This window comes from Schistocerca serialis, chromosome 6 (assembly GCF_023864345.2).
Source record: "Schistocerca serialis cubense isolate TAMUIC-IGC-003099 chromosome 6, iqSchSeri2.2, whole genome shotgun sequence".
Taxonomy (NCBI): Eukaryota; Metazoa; Arthropoda; class Insecta; order Orthoptera; family Acrididae; genus Schistocerca; species Schistocerca serialis.
In genome coordinates, this window is record NC_064643.1 from 114,625,319 (window position 1) to 114,648,395 (window position 23,077).

Below are 23,077 nucleotides of genomic sequence, written 5' to 3' on the forward strand. Positions count from 1 at the left end.
AGAGGTTGTTTTGAAGGTATTTGTCTGGAGTGTTGAGCTGTAATGAAGTGAAACGTGAACGATAAGCAATTCAAACAACAAGGGTAGTGAAACTTTTGAAACATCGTGCTATAACTAGGTCAACTAGGTAGGTAAGTCGAATAGTCCCACTAATGAGGAAGTACTGAACAGAGTTGCGGAAGAAAGATATTTATGTCACAATTTGATTAAAATAAGGGGTCTGTTGGAAGGACACATCCTAAGGCATCAAGGAATTGTCGCTTTGGTAATGGAAACCGTGGTGGGTAAAAACGTAGAGGGAGGCCATGGAACGAATACAAGAAGAAGGTTGAAACGGATGTAGACATGGGCGTTCTTAACGGAGGGCAAGAAGGAGCACATGCACTCTCCTGGGATAGGGGTAGAGTCTTTTTATTCTCTAGAATTTCTAACAATCTTTGTATGAGACTCTACTAAACTTCAGAAGCACGTTGCCGACGAGAAGTGAGGTTGATTCTACTAGACAACTTAAGGATGATTTTTGATGGTTTCTCACATTCATGTAGTTGTATATTAGCCCTAGGCTATACTTTATCTACTAATCTAAAACAATCTAGCGTTCACTACATATTTTCAGTTTTCTTAGCTGTCACTCTGTTCACGGGAAAATAGCCAATTCCGTGTTGCCGTTGCGACGCTGCTCTGTACCCAAGATGAATACCAAACTTTACATGACTGAACCGATGGCCCTCGCCCTTTTATCCAGAAAGAAATCTCAGCTCTAGTTTACCAATTGCCTGAAGGAAAACAAAACTTAGATGGCTTGCTGATTCTGTATTCAGTCTTTCACGACAGAGCCATTGTTTACACTCGCTGGAATACATCTACTCTTAATCCTACACACATCAGCCGAAAAAGGAAAATACCGTTTGCTGCGCTTGAAGAGATGGGGAAAGAAGCCTAAAATTTCAAGATCAAAGAAATTTGTTCTCTACGTCTGGTGTCTTCTCGAAGTCTTGGGAGCAACACAGCACCAAATGTAGTCACAGAGCTACGAATTCTGCATTTCAGTTGTCGTGCCATACAATGACGTGACAAACGGGAGAGTTGAAGATTAACTTTTTGCAGTCTCAGCTGTTAAACGTTGGTTCTCCTAGACAATTTGAGGATGTATTTTGTAGGTTTCCCACATTCTTCTAGTTGCATATTGCCTTGGGCTACACTTTATTTAGCCAACCTAAAACAACGAAGTTTACAAAATACATTTTGTTCAACTTCAGTTATCCCAGTCGACACTAATAAACATACGTCTTCAAAGTAACGCAAAAAAAAACCGTTAAAGTAAACAGATGTGAAATTTTATAAGAAAAGTGTTACGGAGGACATCAGAGTTCAATGAGTTTTTTTGTAATTTTAGTTCCTGTTTCTCCACTTGGAGAGGTATTAATGTGACAATTTTCTTAATATGAAGCAGTATTTTTCCAGTCATTCTGACTTTTTTCCTGTTTCAAATTTTTAATTTTCAGTTTCAACCTAACATAATGTGAGTCTGAATAAATTGTTTTCTAGCTTTATTTCGTAACCTGTCGGGTATTTTGAATTTAATCGTATTATGAGGATATAATTTCAGATCGTTGAATCGAACGGGTGGCATCCATATTCAAGGTGATAACAGAAAAAAATGTTCTCTGCATAAAACATTTAAATGTGCTTACTGTTTAGGAACTAAAGTAATCTACTTTACAAATTACAACTATTATCAAACATTTGACAATTAGTTTTGTGCACTTGTTTCCAAATGTAGTTCTCGAGGCACGACACGTTTCCAAACTGACCAAGTCAATTATATCATAAATGGCGGCTGCGCGGGGTAGCCGTGAGGTCTTAGGCGTCTTGACGCGGTTCGCGCGGCTGCCCCCGTCGGAGGTTCGATTCCTCCCTCGGGCATGCGTGTATGTGTTGTCCTTAGCGTAAGTTAGTTTGAGTCAGATTAAGTAGTGTGTAAGCCTAGGGACCGATGACCTCAGCAGTTTGGTCCCATAGTCCTTACCACAAATTTACAAATTTCATAAAAGGCAAATTTTGAATCTTGCCTCCTCCCGAAAAAATTTCTTGGGGCGCAAAGCGGGTGGGATCACATTTGCCATCCCCGTTTTTCCTACCTGAAGTAGGCCTACAGTGTTTCTTCACTGCAAAATTTTGATATATTTCTATATGCGTTTTCCCTCGATCCCGCTGGTTTTCCCTCGATTCCGCTAAAGCTATCGTTTGCGAATTGTAGCATTACGTGTGTGACTGCAGTGAGACAATACTAGTGACTTCTAGAAACTGAACAACTGATTTATATCAAAATTGGCAATTGCAGAGTCATGTCCTCCCTCCTCCCGGATAAATTTCTACAAATTTCTGCAGATGCCCATGGATGTATGTTAAACCTGCAGTCGTCGATCTGATGTTATTTCATTACATTGCAACCAGTTTCGATGACTCAATACACCATCTTCAGGCCTTAGCTGACACTGAAAGAGTGAAGATGGTGTACTGCGTCACAGAAAGTGGTTGCAATAAAATATCATCAAAACGACGGCTGCAGATGTTTCGTTTTATGACGTCAGTGAAAGGCCGAAGACCCACGGACCATCCGTCACAAGGATGGACATACAAAAACCTTTGGATGTAGGCTGCAGCAGTCAATCGGTGATGATGAGCGTTGCACAGGATACAGAGTACAGTGGTGAACTGCATGAAACTAGCCTTCAGACCGGAGAACACAACAACAACAAATTCTCTTTCTTTGTTATATGTACGTCTAGGCACTTGCACATCGTACGCCGCTGAACTAATTGATATAGTAAAGAAGCTGCTTTTGCCGCAACCTACCACGCCGCCCTGTCCATGTCACCGTGTGGATCGTCGGCCGACACACCCAAGAATACAGTAGCAGAACGGCGCGCAGCCCCCGTTCAAACAGAAGCCCTATTGGTGGCGCGGCCATCATCCAGTTAACACTCAATGAGCTCCACTCACGGTTTCCTCTGTGCACGCCCCTATGGCGCGGCATTGTTTCGCTGTTTAGACGCGTTACCCTTCGGTATAACCTAGTTTACTCCCACCTGTAGACACGTCGTTCGGCTCGAACAAAAAAAGGGCCAAAAGTTGCAATTAGTAGCAAAACCTGGCACTCATGTAAATACTGATAACAGAAGCAATAATTTTCCGGGAAACGCGGGAGCACAATCTAGTCTTTTGTGAGATAATAGCGAATGTATGCTTACGAGTTGCCACTGACGTTCAGTATGAAGTATTGTTGCTATTTTGTCGAAAAGTAACGTGGTGAGACCGTGGCTGCGTGAAAACAAAGGTTCATTGTTATAGTAAAGCAAAAACAGCAACCTACTAGCATTATGATGAGATTTATTGAGAACAATAGCTGGATTTGAACCCACAGATTGATCTGCAGACGGCTGTTCACGTATAAAATTACATTTTCCATATTTTGTTTTGCTGCCGTTGCAGTGGCCGTGTTAGCAGATAATATTACTGCATGTAAGTTCTGTATTTTATGAATGTAAACAAATACATTCAACTTGAAGAAAGACAACTTCTCAGCAAAGATCGCATTTGTAAAACCTTCATTTACGATGACCGGTTTAGGTAAACGGAGTTACTATCATCTGATCTGTGAATAGTGTGCATAAAAAGTAAAATATATTACTTTATGAAAACCACCGTACATGTCATTACTATAATACATAGATTGAATTACTATTACACATTCTTTAGTGCAAGTAAATACAAGTGGCAAATTTGAGCTATAAGTGTACTGATTATCTTAATTGCCGGCCGGAGTGACCGAGCGGTTCTAGGCGCTACATTCTGGAACCGCGCTACCGCTACGGTCGCAGGTTCGAATCCTGCCTCGGGCATGGATGTGTGTGATGTCCTTATGTTAGTTAGGTTTAAGTAGTTCTAAGCTCTAGGGGACTGGTGACCTCAGATGTTAAGTCCCATAGTGCTCAGAGCCATTTGAACCCTTTCAGTTAGAACATTATGACCACCGACATACTATCGATATAAACCCGTCCAGCCGACAACATCGTCACCTGGCGAGGAATGACTGGAAGTCGGACACACGCACGGTGCATGTAGTATCAGTGAGCGTGCTGTCCGGGTGTAGAATGGGGAAGGCGCGCGATCTATTTGAGTTTGACCGAATGCAGATTGTGTTGGCCCGGAGTCTCGGCACTTTCTTTTCGGAAACTGCACGACTTGTCGAGTGTGCGAGGAGTGCTGTGATCAGTTTCTCCAACACGTGGCGAAACCAAGGTGAAACCGCGTCAAGACGTTGTGGTGTTGAGCAGCCACCCCAGATTACAGACGTCGGACGTCGTAGGCAGGGCAGACTTGTAAAACAGGACAGGCGGCGAACTGTGACTGAACTAACAAAAAATGGTTCAAATGGCTCTGAGCACTATGGGACTTAACATCTGAGGTCATCAGTCCCCTAGAACTTAGAACTACTTAAACCTAACTAACCTAAGGACATCACACACATCCATGCCCGAGGCAGGATTCGAACCTGCGACCGTAGCGGTCGCGCGGTTCCAGAATGTAGCGCCTAGTACCGCTCGGCCACAACGACCGGCACGGAACTAACACCAGACATTAATGCTGGGCAGAGTACACGTGTTTGAACGCACAGTGCACCGAACGCTCCTAATGATGGGCCTCCATAGTCGACGACCTTTGCATGTGCAAATGTCAACACCACGACATCGGCGACTGCGACTAATACGGGCACATGACCATCGGCACTGGACGGCGGCGCAGTGGCAGAGCGTTGCATGGTCTGATGAATCCCGGTGCCTTCTTCATCACGCCGATGTGAGGGCGCGAATCCATCGTCTTTCAGGGGAACAGCTCCCTGACACTTGTACCGCGTGATGGGGACAAGCTGGTGGCGGCTCCGTTATGCTCTGGGGAACTTTCACGTGGGCATCCATGCGTCCAGTGGAGCTCGTGCAAGGCACCATGACGGCCAAGGAGTAACGTACACTGTTTGCAGACCACGTAAATCCCTTCATGACGATCGCAGTCCCAATGGCAGTGGCTTTTTCAACAATATAATGCGCCATGTCACAAGGACAGGAGTGTGATGGCGTGATTCGAGGATCGCAGTGGCGGGTTCTAATTGATGTGCTGTGTCCCCGTCTCGCCAGATCAGAACCCCATCGAAAACATCTGGAATGTGATCGAACATGACGTCAGAGTTCATCACCCCATTCCTCAAAATTTATGGGAATTAGGTGACTTGTGTGTCCAAATGTGGTGCTAAATCCCTCCAGCGATCTACCAAGGCCTCGTTGCTTCCATGGCACGATTCATCGCCGCTGCTATCCGTGACAAACGTCGACATATCGGCTATTACGTAGGAGGCCGTAATGTTCTGTCTGATCAGTGTGTATCGCAGTGATCTCAAGGGAACCAGAGAGTGGTTGCCTAACTTCAGACACAACTATGGAATTGGAAGACGGAATATATATATAGGGTGTTACAAAAAGGTACGACCAAACTTTCAGGAAACATTCCTTACACACAAATAAAGAAAAGATGTTATGTGGACATGTGTCCGGAAACGCTTAATTTCCATGTTAGAGCTCATTTTAGTTTCGACGTCCACCTACGCTCAATGGAGCACGTTATCACCATTTCATACGGGATACTCTACCTGTGCTGCTAGAACATGTGCCTTTATAAGTACGACACGACATGTGGCCCATCCACGATGGAGCTCCTGCACATTTCAGTCCAAGTCTTCGTACGCTTCTCAACAACAGATTCGGTGACCGATGGATTGGCGGACCAATTGCGTGGCCTCCACGCTCTCCTGACCTCAACCCTCTGGACTTTCATTTATGGGGACATTTGAAAGCTCTTGTCTACGCAACCCCGGTACCAAATGTAGAGACTCTTCGTGCTCGTATTGTGGACGGTTGTGATACAACACACCATTCTCCATGGCTGCATCAGCGCATCAGGGATTCCATGCGACGGAGGGTGGATGCATGTATCCTCGCTAACGGAGGACATTTTGAACATTTCCTGTAACAAAGTGTTTGAAGTCACGCTGGGACGTTCTGTTGCTGTGTGTTTCCATTCCATGATTAATGTGATTTGAATAGAAGTATTAAAATGAGCTCTAACATGGAGAGTAAGCGTTTCCGGACACATGTCCACATAACGTATTTTCTTTCTTTGTGTTTGAGGAATGTTTCCTGAAAGTTTGGCCCTACCTTTTTGTAACACCCTATATATATATATATATATATATATATATATATATATATATATATATATATATATATATATATATATATATATATATATATATATATAATGCAGATTGTGATGGCCCGGAGTCTCGGCACTTTCTTTTCGGAAACTGCACGAGTTGTCGAGTGTGCGAGGAGTGCTGTGATCAGTTTCTCCAACACGTGGCGAAACCAAGGTGAAACCGCGTCAAGACGTTGTGGTGTTGAGCAGCCACCCCTGATTACAGACGTCGGACGTCGTAGGCAGGGCAGGGCAGACTTGTGAAACAGGACAGGCGGCGAACTGTGTCTGAACTGACAAAAAATGGTTCAAATGGCTCTGAGCACTATGGGACTTAACATCTGAGGTCATCAGTCCTCTAGAACTTAGAACTACTTAAACCTAACTAACCTAAGGACATCACACACATCCATGCCCGAGGCAGGATTTGAATATATATATATATATACGAAGTGTCAACTTGACGGTGCAAACTGCGGGATCGGCCAGAAAATTTGTAGATGAGATAAACAAACTCATCCCATCGTTCAGTAAGGAACTGTTTTCAACTCCGTTCATTCGGGATTTGAGGAGGAAATGCGTATGAAAGGGGCACTGGAAATTAGAAGTGCCAAGAAATCTGTATCAAGATCAACTAACATCGAATTCTTAACGCATTCGTATACAATTATGCCGAATGTTAATTTGGATGGTAAATTGGCTGGAAAGTTAATTATTGCGCTGTGAGAAGTTGTAGATGCTCTGCCCAGTGCGATTCTTTCTGCCGTGCGTGATCTCGCAAGGGCAGTAGGGAACGTTTACGTCACAGCAAGCAAGAGTGGGGAAATGGGCGTAAGAGAACTACACTTACGTTATGGGGACTGCTTTTGGCCAATAGCTAGTCAAAATAACTTGCTTTTTTTAAAAATTCCTGGTATGCGTATAAAAGTCATACTCCTTTACAGCGAACTATTCCTCCTGAAAAGTATGTGACCTTGCAGTTCATACCACCTGTAACCACCGGACAAATGCAGCCTCTGGATGTTTGTTTTTTCCGCGCCTATAAAACATATTATCGCACTGTCTGTAGCTACACCTTAACAGATAGCCAGTTTCACGACAAGCTCCACGAGAGACTGTTTCGCATGCGGTTGCATGCCACTATATTCAGTTCTCATCACCCTGTTACACCAACATGATTCTATATTCACTCTTAAAGACTTGATACTTAGCTGATCCCCCTGCACGGTTTGTAGCTCCCAAGGAGTTCGTCTTCGATCTTGGTGGTGTGAACCTTTGTGATCACTGGATCACTGCAGTGCGCCATTTTTCATTCGATGTTCACGGTGCATTTAATGGTTTGTTTTGAACATTTCTTGAATGTTGAAGATGTCCGTTTTGTGAAGTGCAATACATACATTCGTTAGAAGATTGATCTCTACACATCCCGCATACTGATTTTCTACCGCCCTCCTGATGCACATGGTGAGTCATAAGCAAATAATATTTTTATTGTCATAATTGTTAACACAACACTTTCAAATGAGCCTTACTAAAGATTGAACTTGCGACATCACATTCAAGGGGTTCTTTGTCAGATTTTCCATATGGCCAGTAGGCGCTAGTGTTGAGAAGGTTCACTGCCCTCCCTAGTGGGTTGCGATAGGTGCGTGAGTGGCTCTGGACAGAGACTTTTTCAAGTGTACAACAAAGGTGTGCGGGTGGACTTAGTGTGTTGCCGAACAGACGGGTTCTTAGAGAGTGACTCTGTCTTTTTATTCATGCACGTACCGTGTGTAATCCCCCCTCCCCTGCTGTGAACATGTCAAAAAGAGGGCGGCAAGAACGAAGCATCAAAATGAATATACGAGGGTTGTCCAGAAAGTAAGTTCCGATCGGTCACGAAATGGAAACCACAGTGAAAACCAGAAACGTTTTACTTGCAACAGTAAGGTACACATTCCACCTACTTCTCTACATAGTCGCCGCTCCAACTTCGACTGTTGTGGTAGTGTTGTATCAACTTTCCAATATCCTCGTCATACGAAGCAGCCGCCTGTGCTTTCGGCCAGTTATCTGCACTGGTCTGCAGCTTGTTGCCTGTGGAAAAAATTTGTCTTCATAGCCAGCGGTTCTTGTTGGCAGAGATGAGACTCAGGGGGAGCCAACTGAGGAATGTATTGTGGGTGATCAAACACTTCTCATCGGAAACGCTGCAGGAGCGTCTTCATTGCTCCTGTAGTGTGCGGCCGAGAATTGGCATGAAGAAGGAACTGCTCGACAGTTGTGTTATGTAGGCTGCATGGCATAGGCGAAATCTCTAACCAGGCACTCATACTTGGCGGGAGACGTTATTCCCTACGCATCTTTACATGCTCACTGTTCACTCAAAAGGAGCGACGCGATACGATCGACGGGAATATTAGAGACACTGCCCAATACATTTGTGCAAAGCTTTACCGGATTTTCCCAGTGGTTTCCATTTCGCGACCGATCGGAACTTACTTTCTGGGCAACCCTCGTATATCCTTTTCAGGTACAGTTGACGTTCAAATTCGTCGAATGGTTTTTAACGGTCTCTAGTGGCTCTATATTGTGTACGAGAGGAAAAACTGCTGTCACACTACGCTTAAAAGGCGTGAGATCATGTTCAGTGCTGTTGCAGTCCCGCGATGGCCTTAGAGAAGGGCTGACCTGTCTAGGGGGTGTCACCAGTACCAAAGGCCGTCAAGGACGTTGTCCTGTTGCACATCACACTGCAAACTGTCGTTTTCGACCGCGACACTGCGTGAAAATGAACGAACCACTGGGAGGGGTGATATCATTCACACCCTTTATGACACCTTCTGAGGCCTCTCTGTGTCGATTCTGAGCTGAGGTGTGTCCAAAAGTTTTCCTCGGCCACCCTTCGAGAAAACCGTATGATTTCAGTGCTGGGCGTAGCGATTCTTACGTCCGTCACAAAGGTGTCAAGACAGGGGGTGAGAAGTGGCTAATAGGAGGTGTAACGACCGTCCCTTGGTGTGACACATCCCCTCCTGCGTTAGGCAGATTTGTGGTGAAATTTGGTACCAGTGTGGCACCATTAAGTCACTTTATTACACCTCACATGAACTTCTGAACCATGGTCTTTTGTTTGCACTTGTCGGCACCTTGCTGTTTGAAGTGTCGCCGTGCCTGAGGCTTACACCGTACGGCTCCAGGCTTTTGAATTATTACAGAGTAATGTTGTATGCACATTCAAGCCAAAATTCGGAACTCTGCGGCGCAATGGTAGAAAATGGCGCGGTTTCAAAGAAGTGATCCTTTAATTTTGTTACACAGTGCATGTAGATGGTTGAAGAATAATTGCGGTTTCTGCGCTTGAAAAATGGTTCTTGGAGCTTCCGCTCTAATGACCCGTAGGCAACTTAGTTAAATTTCAGCTACTTCAATTTTACATTTTCTATTACTCTCTCTCGGTAGGCAAACAATCCATTGACCATTCACACCACATCCTCCTATTTACAGTATTGCCAGATAAGACGTTCTTGAGATAGCACAGAAAATTTTTTACAAAAATGTTTGGGTTGGAAAAAGAACGCTCTGATGTAAGAGCTGCCATACATTCTGTTATATACATCTCGAAGATGTGCATACGTCGGGGCAACTCGATATCAGCTCTACTAAACCTTGTTCACCAGACAGTTTCGATATTTCTACTTTATAAGTAAAGTTCCAGCTGTGATGGAAACAGGACAGAAACCAGATGAGGAGAAATCATATAATATATTAAATGCTGCATTTTCAATATCTTCGTTATAGGCAGATGTATGAAAAAGGACTTTATTGCTCCGTATGCGTCTGTAGTTCACGACCAAATAACTAAATAATTAATTGCGAACAACCTACTAGACGAATTAAAACCAGGCTGTCTCAAACAGTGCAGCTCAATATCTGCTTTAATAAAAAAAATGGCTCTGAGCACTATGCGACTTAACTTCTGAGGTCATCAGTCGCCTAGAACTTAGAACTAATTAAACCTAACTAACCTAAGGACATCACACACATCCATGCCCGAGGCAGGATTCGAACCTGCGACCGTAGCAGTCCCGCGGTTCCGGACTGCGCGCCTAGAACCACTAGACCACCGCGGCCGGCTCTTTAATAAAAGTACAAGACGACTTTAAGCTTTCCATGACTAGACAAGAGGCGACTACCATGTGCTTCTTACACTCTAGCAAAGCCTTTGGCACCGTCAATTTCAATATTTTGCTTGCCAAAATTAGCTACCTAAATTTCACTGCGAGTACAAGACGACTTTAAGCTTTCCATGACTAGACAAGAGGCGACTACCATGTGCTTCTTACACTCTAGCAAAGCCTTTGGCACCGTCAATTTCAATATTTTGCTTGCCAAAATTAGCTACCTAAATTTCACTGCGAGTGCTCTGCAATGGTTTGGATTGCCTCCTATGAATGTGATGCTCTGCTGCCTCGGTGGATGATGGACATGGGTTTCCATCCGCAGTTTATTTTTCTCCTCGAACCCTCTGAAATATTCAGTGTTTTTGAGTGTACAGAAAAAAACTGCAGATGGAAACCCTTGTCCGAAACCGTCATCTACTAAGGCGACAGAGCGTTGCATTCGTAGGAGGCAGATCCTGCCTAAGTAGCGGCTAGCTCCACCTTCTCTATTGGCGATGGTGTCAGGAAGTCACGATCACTCAATAACAAACTACATTGCAAGATGTTCCTCCAACGGTCCGTCAGTGTACAAACTCAGGTTTGCTGTCGAAGAGGTAGTCTAACGGCAGGCGCCAGTGCCTATTACTTCGACACTCTATAGCGTTGTAGGACGACGTTTCTGAACACAAGTTCCTGTTACCGATTTGTGTCCAAGAGGACCTCTACAGCCCTTTGAAGTTTGTTGCAACGTTTCTGAGACATCCTGTATAGGCTTTAAGTTAGAGTAGCTTCACGAGCAAGCTGTCTGCTACATCAGAGCGCAGACTGATGGGCGTCAAGCACATGACATGGAAGTGACCTGCTATCTCAATGATCAGACTCATTTCGTGCTATTTAAGTTACATAATAAAATTAGTAGATGAAGAGAAGAAAGAATAATAGAACAAATCATTAATGTGCGCTCCATTTAATTTAAGACTGACTGTTCAAAGCGCATCTCAGTCTGAACTTTGGGTTGGTAGAAGCTTCAATTTTCATTGAGCGCTGGCCTCAGAATTCTCTGGAGTGGGCTAGGGACTCGTGCGACCACTGTAGCGCAGAGGGCTGACGAGTGCCGGAAAAATACAAATCACCCTTAGCGAGACCAGAGCGAAGCAGAGGGGGAGTTCTGGAGTCTTGGCACAAGGACAATACGGGAAATAACTGAAAGTAGCATGCAGGTCTCAATTTAAAAAAAAAAAATCCCAAGCAAGGGCAAGATATGTTTAACAAATTAGAGACATTTTGTAATTCCAGGCCCCATACGTATGCAACATAAATGTTAGGAAAGACTACAGAGAATACATCAAAAGATAATCAACAGAAGCTGGAGGAAGATGGACTGGATATTTCGTTGTGCAAGGTTCAAAATTATGAAAACGCCTGGACCGGGTCGGGTGTAGACGGAGAAATACAACGAAAAATTCAAGAAGTTAATCCAAAAGCTCGTTTCGGTCTCTGTGCTAATCAGTTCTTAAATCTTTGTGTTGTTCGTGCATCCTCATGTGTTCCACTTAGCGTTGTCTGTTTTGGAACCGTAGAGGAGTTATATTTATTGACTCTCGTCTTCTAGATATAGGTAGAACTTACTTGCAGAAAAAAACACGAAAAAGTTGGAAATGGTTGCCTGATACCCATCAACTTCTGGCACACGGTACTGGAGGGAGTAAATTGACTAACAATATCTACAGTCTCCAAAAAGACTTTAGATAAAGAACTCGCAAAATTAAAAATTCAAATCGCGTTTTCAGTGACGGAACTTAATACAATTATAAGCAATACTTTTACTTTTGTGCAGTGATATGGACATTAAAAATGACCAACGAGGGAGAAGGAAGGTGAATAAAGTAAGCTCATGACAATTGGTTATTGATGAAGACTAAGTTCGTTAGTCAGTATTTGAATACATAGGCTGATTAATGACACACGGCCGTGACAGAAATCGCCAAAATGTACAAATTGTTAATACAAAATTTTATGCTTGAAGCTTCCAGTGACGCTCTGGCCGTACCACTAGAGTATCTGGTAGAAATTTACGACGAGTTTGGTGAGGAGCAGGTGCTGTAAAGAATAAAACAGTATCGCAGGCACCTACATGCAGCCGATACGAGTGTGGGTAATTAAGTGGAGCTTCAGTGACTCCCTGCACACCACTTATAACTCCAATATTTCCTGACCTTTTGCATCTCAGTCACATCAGGCGAGAGATGTTTTTCAAAAATGGGTCAAATGGCTCTGAGCGCTATGGGACTTAACATCTGAGGTCATCAGTCCCCTAGAACTTAAAACTACTTAAACCTAACTAACCTAAAGACATCACACACATCCATGCCCGAGGTAGGATTCGAACCTGCGACCGTAGCGGTCGCGCGGTTCCAGACTGAAGCGCCTAGAACCGCTCGGCCACAACGGCCGGCCAGAGATGTTTTTCTAAACTGAGTGTAATAAAAAATTTTCTTCACTCTACAATGAATCAAGAACGATTAACCAATCTGTCCACTTCATCGATTGAAAGAAAAGTTTCAAATGAAATGGATTTGAACGGCGTTACTGAGAATTTCTGTATAACAGAGGCACGGAAACATGTGCTATAATAATAACAACAATAAATACTCTCACTATCATGTATTAAGATTACAAAACTGATATCATAGCTGTATAAAATTTCTTTCCAGACATATAAAGTGAAAAATAATGTTATTTTATTCTTTATTATTTCATTGCAGTATATGTGATGCTTGCTGTGCTAAATGCAGATTCGTATTCTAAATTTCTCACCTACACCTTTAAGAATATACACTGTCGGAAAAAAATGTGACAAGCTCATTTTATTTTATTGACAAGTGTGGTGACGCTTGGTTCATCATTGTACGAGTATACGATAACAAATTCAGGCCAAATGAAACGCAAATGTCACAGTAAAGGGTGTCTAAAAAGTCGCATCAATGCACGGTGTACCCCCTTTGGTGGCAACGTAGGCGCATATTCTCGCATGGAAACGATCATAAAGATGAAGAATGGCGTTGTGCGATAGATTGCCCCACGCATCTTGCGCCTTTTGTAGCATTTCGGCAATGGTTCCTGCACGGCCCCGAGAACGAGTAAGTTATCGTTTCATCACGTCCCACGTGTTCCATTGGCAAGGGAACTGAGGATTCTACTGGCCAGGGCAACTGCTGTACACCACGAAGAGCACATTACGTCGCGGCAGCCGTTTGTGAACGCGCATTGTCCTGATGGAAAAGCACATCACCTTCATGTCAAAGAACTGGCAAGATCACGGGGATGACAGCCTATGAAATTTAGAGGCCACTGGCTTCTTAATCCTGCAGAAACACCAAATGTACCGCGAGTTGTAACTGATGGCCTCCCAAGATATGGCGCAGGGATGGAACTTGTTTATCGTGAGTGAATGCACTCTGGCATTGACAGATCAGCAGGTCTGAGCCGCACAAATGTACATCCATCAGTCGCATACGGATTGGACCCACAGTTATCACTGAAGACAACAGAGCGCCATTTCACTCCGCAGTCAACTGTTTTAAGACACACGACTATCCACGCTAGGCGGTGTCGTTGTGGAGGCGGTAGCCTGGGTAGAGGTATACATATCTTAATCCTGTTGCAAGCAGACGGTTCGCTATGGTCTCTCATGACACAGCAAGCGTAACATGTGCCCGGATTTCGTCCCTGGAGGATGTTCCGTCGGCCAACACTGCCCGCACAGTGCTTCGATCTTGACGAGGGTCCGTACTACGCGGATGTCCAGAAACAGGTCTACAGGTGTCCGGATGCTCCACAGCCCACTGTTGAAAGCAGCGGCACCACGGACACATTATGCCTGAAATGTGCATCAGTCCGTCGATACGTCCATCCACCTTCCCACAGGCCCACAATAAATAAATAAATAACTGAAACTGTTAAACAGGAGAACTACTGGTCTCTGGGGCCTAGTTGTACCCTAGAACGAATGTTGCAAACACTGTTCACGGATATAGGGCGGCAATTTCAGGGGGCGCCAAATCCATATTCTTGAAGAAAAAATCTTGTTTCCGCGCACGTCGCTCTATCGATCATTCATATGATTTTGAAACGCATCCCAGTTTGTTTTTTAACATTTTTAAACGCATTCTAAGCTGATTTCTGAACGAATGATAAGTTGATCTTTGAATGCGTGAGTAGTGTACATGATGTTCCTGCCAGTGGAATCCCCGTTCCATCTACGAGGGTCACTCCAAAAGAAATGCACACTATTTTTTTTTTAAATCCATCTTTTATTCTACATGTTTGAAAGTTTTACACTGTGTAGATACATCTTTTAGGAACAATATTTTCATTTCTCCACATAATTTCCATCCTCCCAACTGCTTAACGCCATCATGTAACCAGCGCTTGTATACCCGCACGGTAAAATTCTGGACCAACCTGTTGGAGCCACTGTTTGGCTGTGTGCACAAGGGAGTCATCATCTTCAAACCTTGTTCCACGAAGAGAGTCTTTCAGTTTCCCAAAGAGATGATAGTCACATGGAGCCAGGTCAGGACTGTAAGGCGGGTGTTTTAGTGTTGTCCATCCGAGTTTTGTGATCGCTTTCATGGTTTTTTGACTGACATATGGCCGTGCATTCTCGTGCAACAGCAAAACATCCTGCTTTTGCCGATGTGGTCGAACACGACTCAGTCGAGTTTGAAGTTTCTTCAGTGCCGTCACATATGCATCAGAATTTATGCTGGTTCCACTTGGCATGATGTCTACAAGCAAGAGTCCTTCAGAATCGAAAAACACGGTAGCCATAACTTTTCCAGCAGAAGGTATGGTTTTGAATTCTTTTTCCATGGGTGGATTTGCATGATGCCACTCCATTGTTTGCCTCTTCGTCTCTGGTGAAAAATGATGGAGCCATGTTTCATTACCTGTCACAATTCTTCCAAGAAATTCATCTCCACCATTCTCGTACTGTTCCAAAAGTTCGTTGCATACCGATTTTCTTGTTTCTTTGTGAGCCACTGTCAACATCCTGGGAACCCACCTGGCACAAACCTTTTTTTAACGCCAACACTTTCAGTATTCTGCAAACACTTCCTTCCCCTATCCTAACGTAGCGTGACAATTCGTTCACTGTGATGCGTCTGTCAGCAGTCACCAATTCGTTAACTCTCTGCACATTGTCTGGAGTGTATGCAGTACGAGGTCTGCCGCTGCGAGGACAATCCTCGATATTGCCGAGCCTGCTTTCATCACGTAACCTGCTTGCCCACCAACAAACTGTACTGCGATCGACAGCAGCATCTCCATACACCTTTTTCAACCTCTTGTGGATGTTTCCCACTGTCTCATATTCACAGCACGGGAATTCTATGACAGCACGTTGCTTCTGACGAACGTCAAGTGTAGCAGCCATCTTGAAGACATGCTGTGACGGCGCCACTCACGGGAACGGGTTGAACTAAGTTGGAAAACAAGCGGGAAGGATGTATCTACACACTGTAAAACTTTCACACATGCAGAATGAAAACTGTATTTTTACAAAAATAGCGTGCATTTCTTTTGAAGTGACCCCCGTAGAAATAAAAAACTTTCCCGCAACAAAAGGGGTCTGGGCTATACGAACTGAGCCGATTAAACCCGAACGGGTAAATGCCAATCGCTGTTTTTATGTGGCTGACTGGGTGTGCGAATAAACAGCGTTGTTATAATTGTTAGCGAAATCCATAGATTCAGACTACCAGGGTGGAAATAAACGACTAACAGGAAAAACATGTAAGAAAGTTACATATTATCTTCTCGGTGTATCGAAGAAAATGAAATTCTGACAGAAAATTTTTGCCAGAAAGCTACACTACTAAGAGCCAGTTGCACAGTCCCCAGTTAGCAAAATGGTTCAAATGGCTCTGAGCACTATGGGACTTAACTTCTGAAGTCATCAGTCCCCTAGAACTTAGAACTACTTAAACCTAACTAACCTAAGGACCTCACACACATCCATGCCCGAGGCAGGATTAGAACCTGCGACCGCCCGGTTAGCAGCTGCTGAAGTTCTATTCTCGGAATAGGGCGGAAAACGCGTTGTATGGACTCGCAGTAACGTCTAACCGGACAATAAACGTGGGGTAACTGAACCGGTGGTTCTGGCAGGTTTAATGAGGTTAAACGGAAATAAGTTTTGACAATGGCAGGAATAGTTACAGAATTAGTGATGACAAGATTGTTTGTTACAACGAGGAAGGAGAAGAAACGGTGTCATCACTCCAATTAAATGGAAGAATATGACGATTCCAAATTTCGATCTCTTGCTTGAGAAACTGGAGCGTATGAATGAAATGTGAAACTATTTCCAACATAAAACTTTTTGCTTGTAGTATGCCTAATAGGCATTTTGTATTGGTACTTCGTGAATTACATTCTGTCGTGTTATTTATGTAAATGAGGTACATAAAAATGACCAATTGTCCCAAAACAGTTTCGCTTATTTGGCGAGTGCTACAATTGCTGCAATATTAGAACGGCCCATTTCGTTTGATCTAGCAGACAGTGACAAAATAGACGTAATCAAATCGATAAACCACACCAGTCTTGGGTACTATTCGTACTAAGAGCTTTTTCGGTATTAGACAACGACATTTTGATTTTTCATGTAGCAAAACGTTTAACGAACTTTGATGACGTAATAGATTCTTTCGCAGAAAGGAAATCACGCCGTGTAATGCTGTAGCAAGAGTAGAGAGAAAAAAATGCTGGGATCTAAGGATAGAAGAAATGTGTACTGTCTTGCTTGTCTCTTGTCTTTAGTGGTTTCATGATTCCTATATTTAATTTTACGTCATTCAAAAGGTAAAGCTACTACCTAATACGCAATAAAGAGTGCAAATTTTCTGAAGAGTTCCTTTTCTCCCGTTCACAAATAATCCCACCCAGTATTAACAGTGAGTTTTTTTAAACGGGGGTAGGATGTCAAACCGGCCGACTGGGAGCAGGAGAGACACCACAGGACATTTTTATTTCCACTGTCCTGAATATAAGTTTAATGGCTTCCATTATAAAACATACACGATTGAATTCCACAGAGCGAAGTATAGCGACGTTCGATAGAAGAATGCTGTGTGAAGAGGCGTGGCACTGCACTTTAGCTCACTTAAGACCAAATAACACGTCTTACATAACCTCGAACATAAATGTTTTATGTGTCAAACTATTGAGAAAGATGTGCGCTACAAAACGAACATATTTTTGAGAAATCCATTTTTTTTTAATTTTTACTTCCTATCTCAAACGCACGTGAAAAAGGGGGGGGGGGGGGCGGGGGCGCCAGTATCAAATTTTTTTGCACCGGTTCGGAAATATCGTAGATTCGGAACCGCCTCTAAACTCAGCACATTTACTGCCTGCAGAGTCAAAACCGACAGTGCACGAATAGGCGACCTGGGCTCGTTGACTAATTAATCACAACACTACAACCCTTCAATATTAACATATTATACACTGGCACAACTGAACACAGTCCTTGAAGGTGTTACTTTTTTTCCGGTGCCAGCGTAGTGCACACTTATTATAAATACTTGAAGTTTTTGTCAGCCATTACCTCCGTTATTCATTTTTTACAAGATGTAAATAGAAATACATAAGTTTCCAGCCGTTCTGGGCCTTCGACGCGCTTCTTTTACCACTGGCAACATCTATAACAACATTTATTTCGTTCGCTCCTCTCCTTGCGGGCTTGGCACTTACCCTTTGTGTAATATTCCAGTATCCTTCCAGTAACAATCTTTTGCTCACGCAGTCTGTCAGGATGCCTTTGTGCGTATAGATCAACTGCTCTCTTTGTGCTGCAGAGTCTGTTGACTGACAGAGAACGCCGATAGTTGAAGAGGGTCGCCATGTGTAACAGGCAAACATCTATCCGGCCATCACACAGGAATTCCAAACTGCCTTAGGATCCACTACAAGTGCTACGACAGTTACGCAGGAGGGGAGAAAACTTGGATTTCAGGGTCGAGCGCCGCTCGTAAGTCACACTTCACGCCCGTAATTGCCAAACGACGCCTCGCTTGGTATAAGGAACGTAAACATTGGACGATTGAACAGTGGAAAAACGTTGTGGGAAGTGACGAATCACGGTACACAATGTGGCGATCCGATGGAAGGGTATAACAGCCCTGTAACGGACTGGCCTGCACAGAGTCCTGACCAAAACCCTACATTTGGGATGTTTTGGAATGCCGATCTCGTGCCAGGCCGCACCAACCGACATCGATACCTCTCGTCAGCGCAGCACTCCGTGAAGAATGGGCTGCCATTCCCAAAGAAATCTTTCAGCACCTGATTGAACGTATGCCTGCGAGAGTGGAAGCTGTCATCAAGGCTAAGGGTGGGCCAACACCATATTGAATTCCAGCATTACCGATGGAGGGAGCCACGAACTTTTAAGTCATTTTCAGCCGGGTGTCCGGATACTTTTGATAACATAGTGTACATACTTTCCTCACCGCATTACGTGCCCACAGCACCACCAGCGATATTTAATCTCGTGGTAGCTAGTGCTGATAATATTTTGCCTCAAAAGTGTATAATCTGATGCCATCTACACAAATTAATCTGTTGCATACAGATCAAATAGCAAAGACCTCGCACCTACTTTGCGACAGAAACTAGAACAACTTTGTCCTAGCTGTGGTAATCAACGTACTTCTAAATCTGGAAAGACTGTAAATAATTTTGTGTCTTTCAACGTGTGTCGGTGTTTAGGCATTTATATCATTGGTGTATTACAGCTGGTAAAATTAATGGTTCAAATGGTTCTGAGCACTTAGAACTACTTAAACCTAACTAACCTAAGGACATCACACACATCCATGCCCGAGGCAGGATTCGAACCTGCGACCGTAGCGGTCACGCGGTTCCAGACTGAAGCGCCTAGAACCTCTCGGCCACCAGCGGCCGGCTGATAAAATTAACATTTTCCCGACCTCACAACCCACCAAGACGACTGCATAACATCAGAGACTGTTTGTTCATGGTTAAATACCATTTTGATGCTGGCCACAATGCAAAATCTGCATCATCACAACTACATCTACATGGGTACTCTGCAAATAACATTTAAGTGCCTGGCAGAGGGTTCATAGAACCACTTTCAAAACCCTCTATCATTCCAATTCCGTATAGCGCGCGGAAAGAACGGACACCTTTATCTTCCCGTACGAGCTCTGATTTCCCTTATTTTATCATGGCGATCGTTTCTCCCTATGTAGGTCGGCGTTAATAAAATATTTTCGCAATCGGAATAGAAAGTTGGTGATTGGGATTCCGTGAGAAGATTCCTCCGCAAAGAAAAACTCCTTTGTTTTAACATCTTTAAGAAACATGAGAGTAGGTGCATAAAACTAACCTCTACGTATGGTTTACTCATGGGTGCAATAATCAACTGTTGACACCATTAATAGTGGAGACACCAGGCTCCCAATAAACAGTCATAAAATCTGCGGCTTTGCAGTGATGGTTTGGTGGCGATAGAGCACGACATTTGTAGTTAAAGTGTACTTATGAAGACATTCTTCAAACAAACCTGCGGAATGATACCCTCTGCTACGGCGCCGGTTGATAAACTGAGACGCATGCAGTTGCTGAAATCGATAAGTCTCAGTTTCCAGTCAATGACTGGAGGTTACGGAATGAGATAAAATAAAGGCTCCTGTTTATTCTGCAAATATTTGTTATGTAATCTCTCAGGTTTTCTCCGCGTGACTGATTAGTGATGAGTTTTTGGATGTTCTTCGGAGTTGTTGATTCTGCATAAAATGGAATAAAAACTCGGCAGAACACAGCATTAATTTGTTATGTACCTATGAGTTACTTGGCTGTCTCGTGTGGCCGAGCGATTCTAGGCGCTTCAGTCTGGAACCGCGCGACCTCGAGCGTGGATGTGTGTGATGTCCTTAGGTTAGTTAGGTTTAAGTAGTTCTAAGTTCTGGGGACTGATGACCTCAGATGTTAAGTCACATAGTGCTCAGAGCCATTTGAGTTATTTGACAGATGTTACTGAATGTGTTGTGCGATTCACGTAGACAGGCGTTTCAAAATTCCTGTTATAGGCTTCGAAGGATTTAAAGGATATTTAGTAGATGAAGTTTTGATAGCAAACCCAAGACCGGGATTGTACCGCTTGGTTATAAAGTAAGTTTGATGCCTGGAATACTTTGAAACCTTCCGTTTCGCGGTACACCACGAACAGCCACATTTGTGATGGCGAAATTCCTCATGTGATGCATTCACGTTGCTTTCAGCAACGGTTAGATATGAGTGTGGGGGCCAGTATCATTGATGATAGCCGAAGTGTTGGTGTTTCAAGAGGCTCCGTATCGAATATTTATACCGCTTACAGGGAAAGCGGAAAATGTCACCAGCTAAGTCACAAAGCGGACTAAAGTGTATGTTGAGTTATTGAAGAGGATTGTGTCAAAAAACAAGAGGACGACACCTGCAAAAGTCACTGCATAACTGAATGTCGCACTCGAGAACCCTGTCAGCACCCAAACGACGCGCAGTGAGCTCCATATGCAGGGGATCGCAAGGCGAGCTGGTTTTCCAAAAACCACTGATCAGTGATGTAAATGCCCGGAACAGGAGAACCTGGCACCGAAACCATAAAATCTGGACTATGGTGCAATGGATGAATATCGTTTGGCCGGATGAGTCTTTTTTAACACTGTTTCCAACTTCCGGCTGAGTTTACGCCCCAATAATGAAACATGGCGCGCCGTTTGGGGTTGATTTGGGTGGCCGTATCGTGATTTTCCATGAGCCCCATGGATACTCTGCAAGGTCGCATTATCGCGAAAGATTTCGTAGCCATTTTGGCTCCTCAGGTCCATCCTATGTTACGATGTTTGTGCCCCAATGGTGGTGTTGTTTTCCAAGATGACACTGCCCTTGTTGAGACAGCTCACTCCGTCCAGGACTGGTTTTGTCAGAACGAGGATGAATTGTCACATCTCCCTTGATGTCCACAGTCATCAAATCTCAATATTATTAAGCCTTTGCTGTCTGCTTTGGAGAGAGAGGTGCATGATTGCTATCCACCTCCATGAACTTCCCACTATTTTGCAGGGAGAATTATCCATTCCGAAACGACTTGACTGTTTTGAATGCCAGTGGTCTTCGTACACCATTTTGGGCATGGTAATGTGCTCTTGTCGCGCGGAGTGGCAGCGCGGTTTGAGGCGTCATGTCACGGACTACGCGGCCACTCCCGCCGGAGGTTCGAGTCCTGGGCATGGTTGTGTGTGTTGTTCTGAGCATATATTAATTTAAGATAGTTTAAGTAGTGTGTATGTCTTGGGACCGATGACTTAAGCAGTTTCGTCCCTTAGGAATTCACACACATTTGAACATTTGAATGTGTTCTTCTTTGTGTTTCGTTATTTTTATCCACCCGCCACAGTTGACGTTCCTGTAATAGGCACTGGTGGAGTTATTGGAACACTTGTCTGGCCCCCCTTCAGCAAATGTGGTTTTAACATCGTGGCGCACCGATGCAAATTTCACGTGGCATCCACGAGCTTCTTAACCACAAGCACTGTGAAAAATGGATAGGTCGAGGTGGGCTTGTTTCTTTGCCACCATGATCGTCACACCCCTTCGACCTTTTCTTATGCGGTCTTATGAAGAACCTTGTGTATGAGACTGTTGTAGTGACGGAAGGAGAATTCCTTGCCCGAGTTCTGGTGGCAGCAGAAATTATTCAGCACACACCTACGTTTGTAGCCCGTGTGAATGAAGCATGCGTCCCAGATACAGCCTGTGCAACGAACAGTTGGCTCGACGCGTGTAGCAGATCTTCCAGACGACACAGATCAGAGCTCATTGTCTGTGCTGTGTGCGTACCGCGAAGCAGAGGACAGTAAAGTGATTGAATCTTCAAACGTATCCTGCATCCAACCGGTACACTTCTGCACATGGGTCACTTGTCAAAACTTTATCTACAAAGTCCCTTCTAAAACCTCCAGAAGCCTGTAACAGGAATTGTGAATCAACCCGTATTTGCGTTGGATTGTCTACATCTACGTGTACTCTACAAGGCACTGAACAATTCTACGCAATTCCTTCCAATTTCAGAAACTCCCATGCATGTTCAATTCGTGTATACACTGAGGTGACGAAAGGCATGAGATATCTCCTAATATCGCGCCGCACCTCGTTTTGCCCGGCTTAATGCAGCATCTCGATGTAGCATGACTCAGCAGATCATTGGAAGCCCTCTGCAGAAATATTGAGCCAAGCTGCCTCTACAGCTGTTCATAAATGCCAAAGTGTTGCCAATGCAACATTTTGTGTACGAACTGGCCTCTCGCTTACGTCCTATAAATGTTCGATGGGTGGCCAAATCATTCGCTCGAACTGGCCACAATGTTCTTCAAGCCAGTCATGAAGAATTGTGGCCCGGTGACTTGGCGCATTGTCATCCATAAAAATTCCTTCGTTGTTTGGGAACACGAAGTCCACGAATGGCTGCAGATGGTCTCCATGTAGCAGAAAATAACCATTTCCAGTCAATGATCGGTTCGCTTGGACCGGAGAACCCAGTC

At 44.0% G+C, this 23,077-nt stretch overlaps 1 protein-coding gene across 3 annotated transcripts in view; it reads right to left on the reverse strand.

Annotated features, from left to right (window-relative positions):
- The window catches only part of LOC126484563 (hydroxylysine kinase), a 194,740-nt gene that overhangs the window by 113,866 nt on the left and 57,797 nt on the right, over positions 1 to 23,077 (reverse strand). For 2 of the 3 annotated variants that reach the window (XM_050108126.1, XM_050108124.1), the window contains exon 1: positions 2,860 to 2,942. The exons of the other annotated variant lie outside the window; for it this stretch is intronic. In XM_050108126.1, coding sequence (XP_049964083.1) covers positions 2,860 to 2,876 — 17 coding nt within the window. In that variant the 5' untranslated portion in view covers positions 2,877 to 2,942. Of the gene's footprint in view, positions 1 to 2,859; positions 2,943 to 23,077 lie in introns of those variants that run through there. 3 annotated transcript variants of the gene reach the window in all.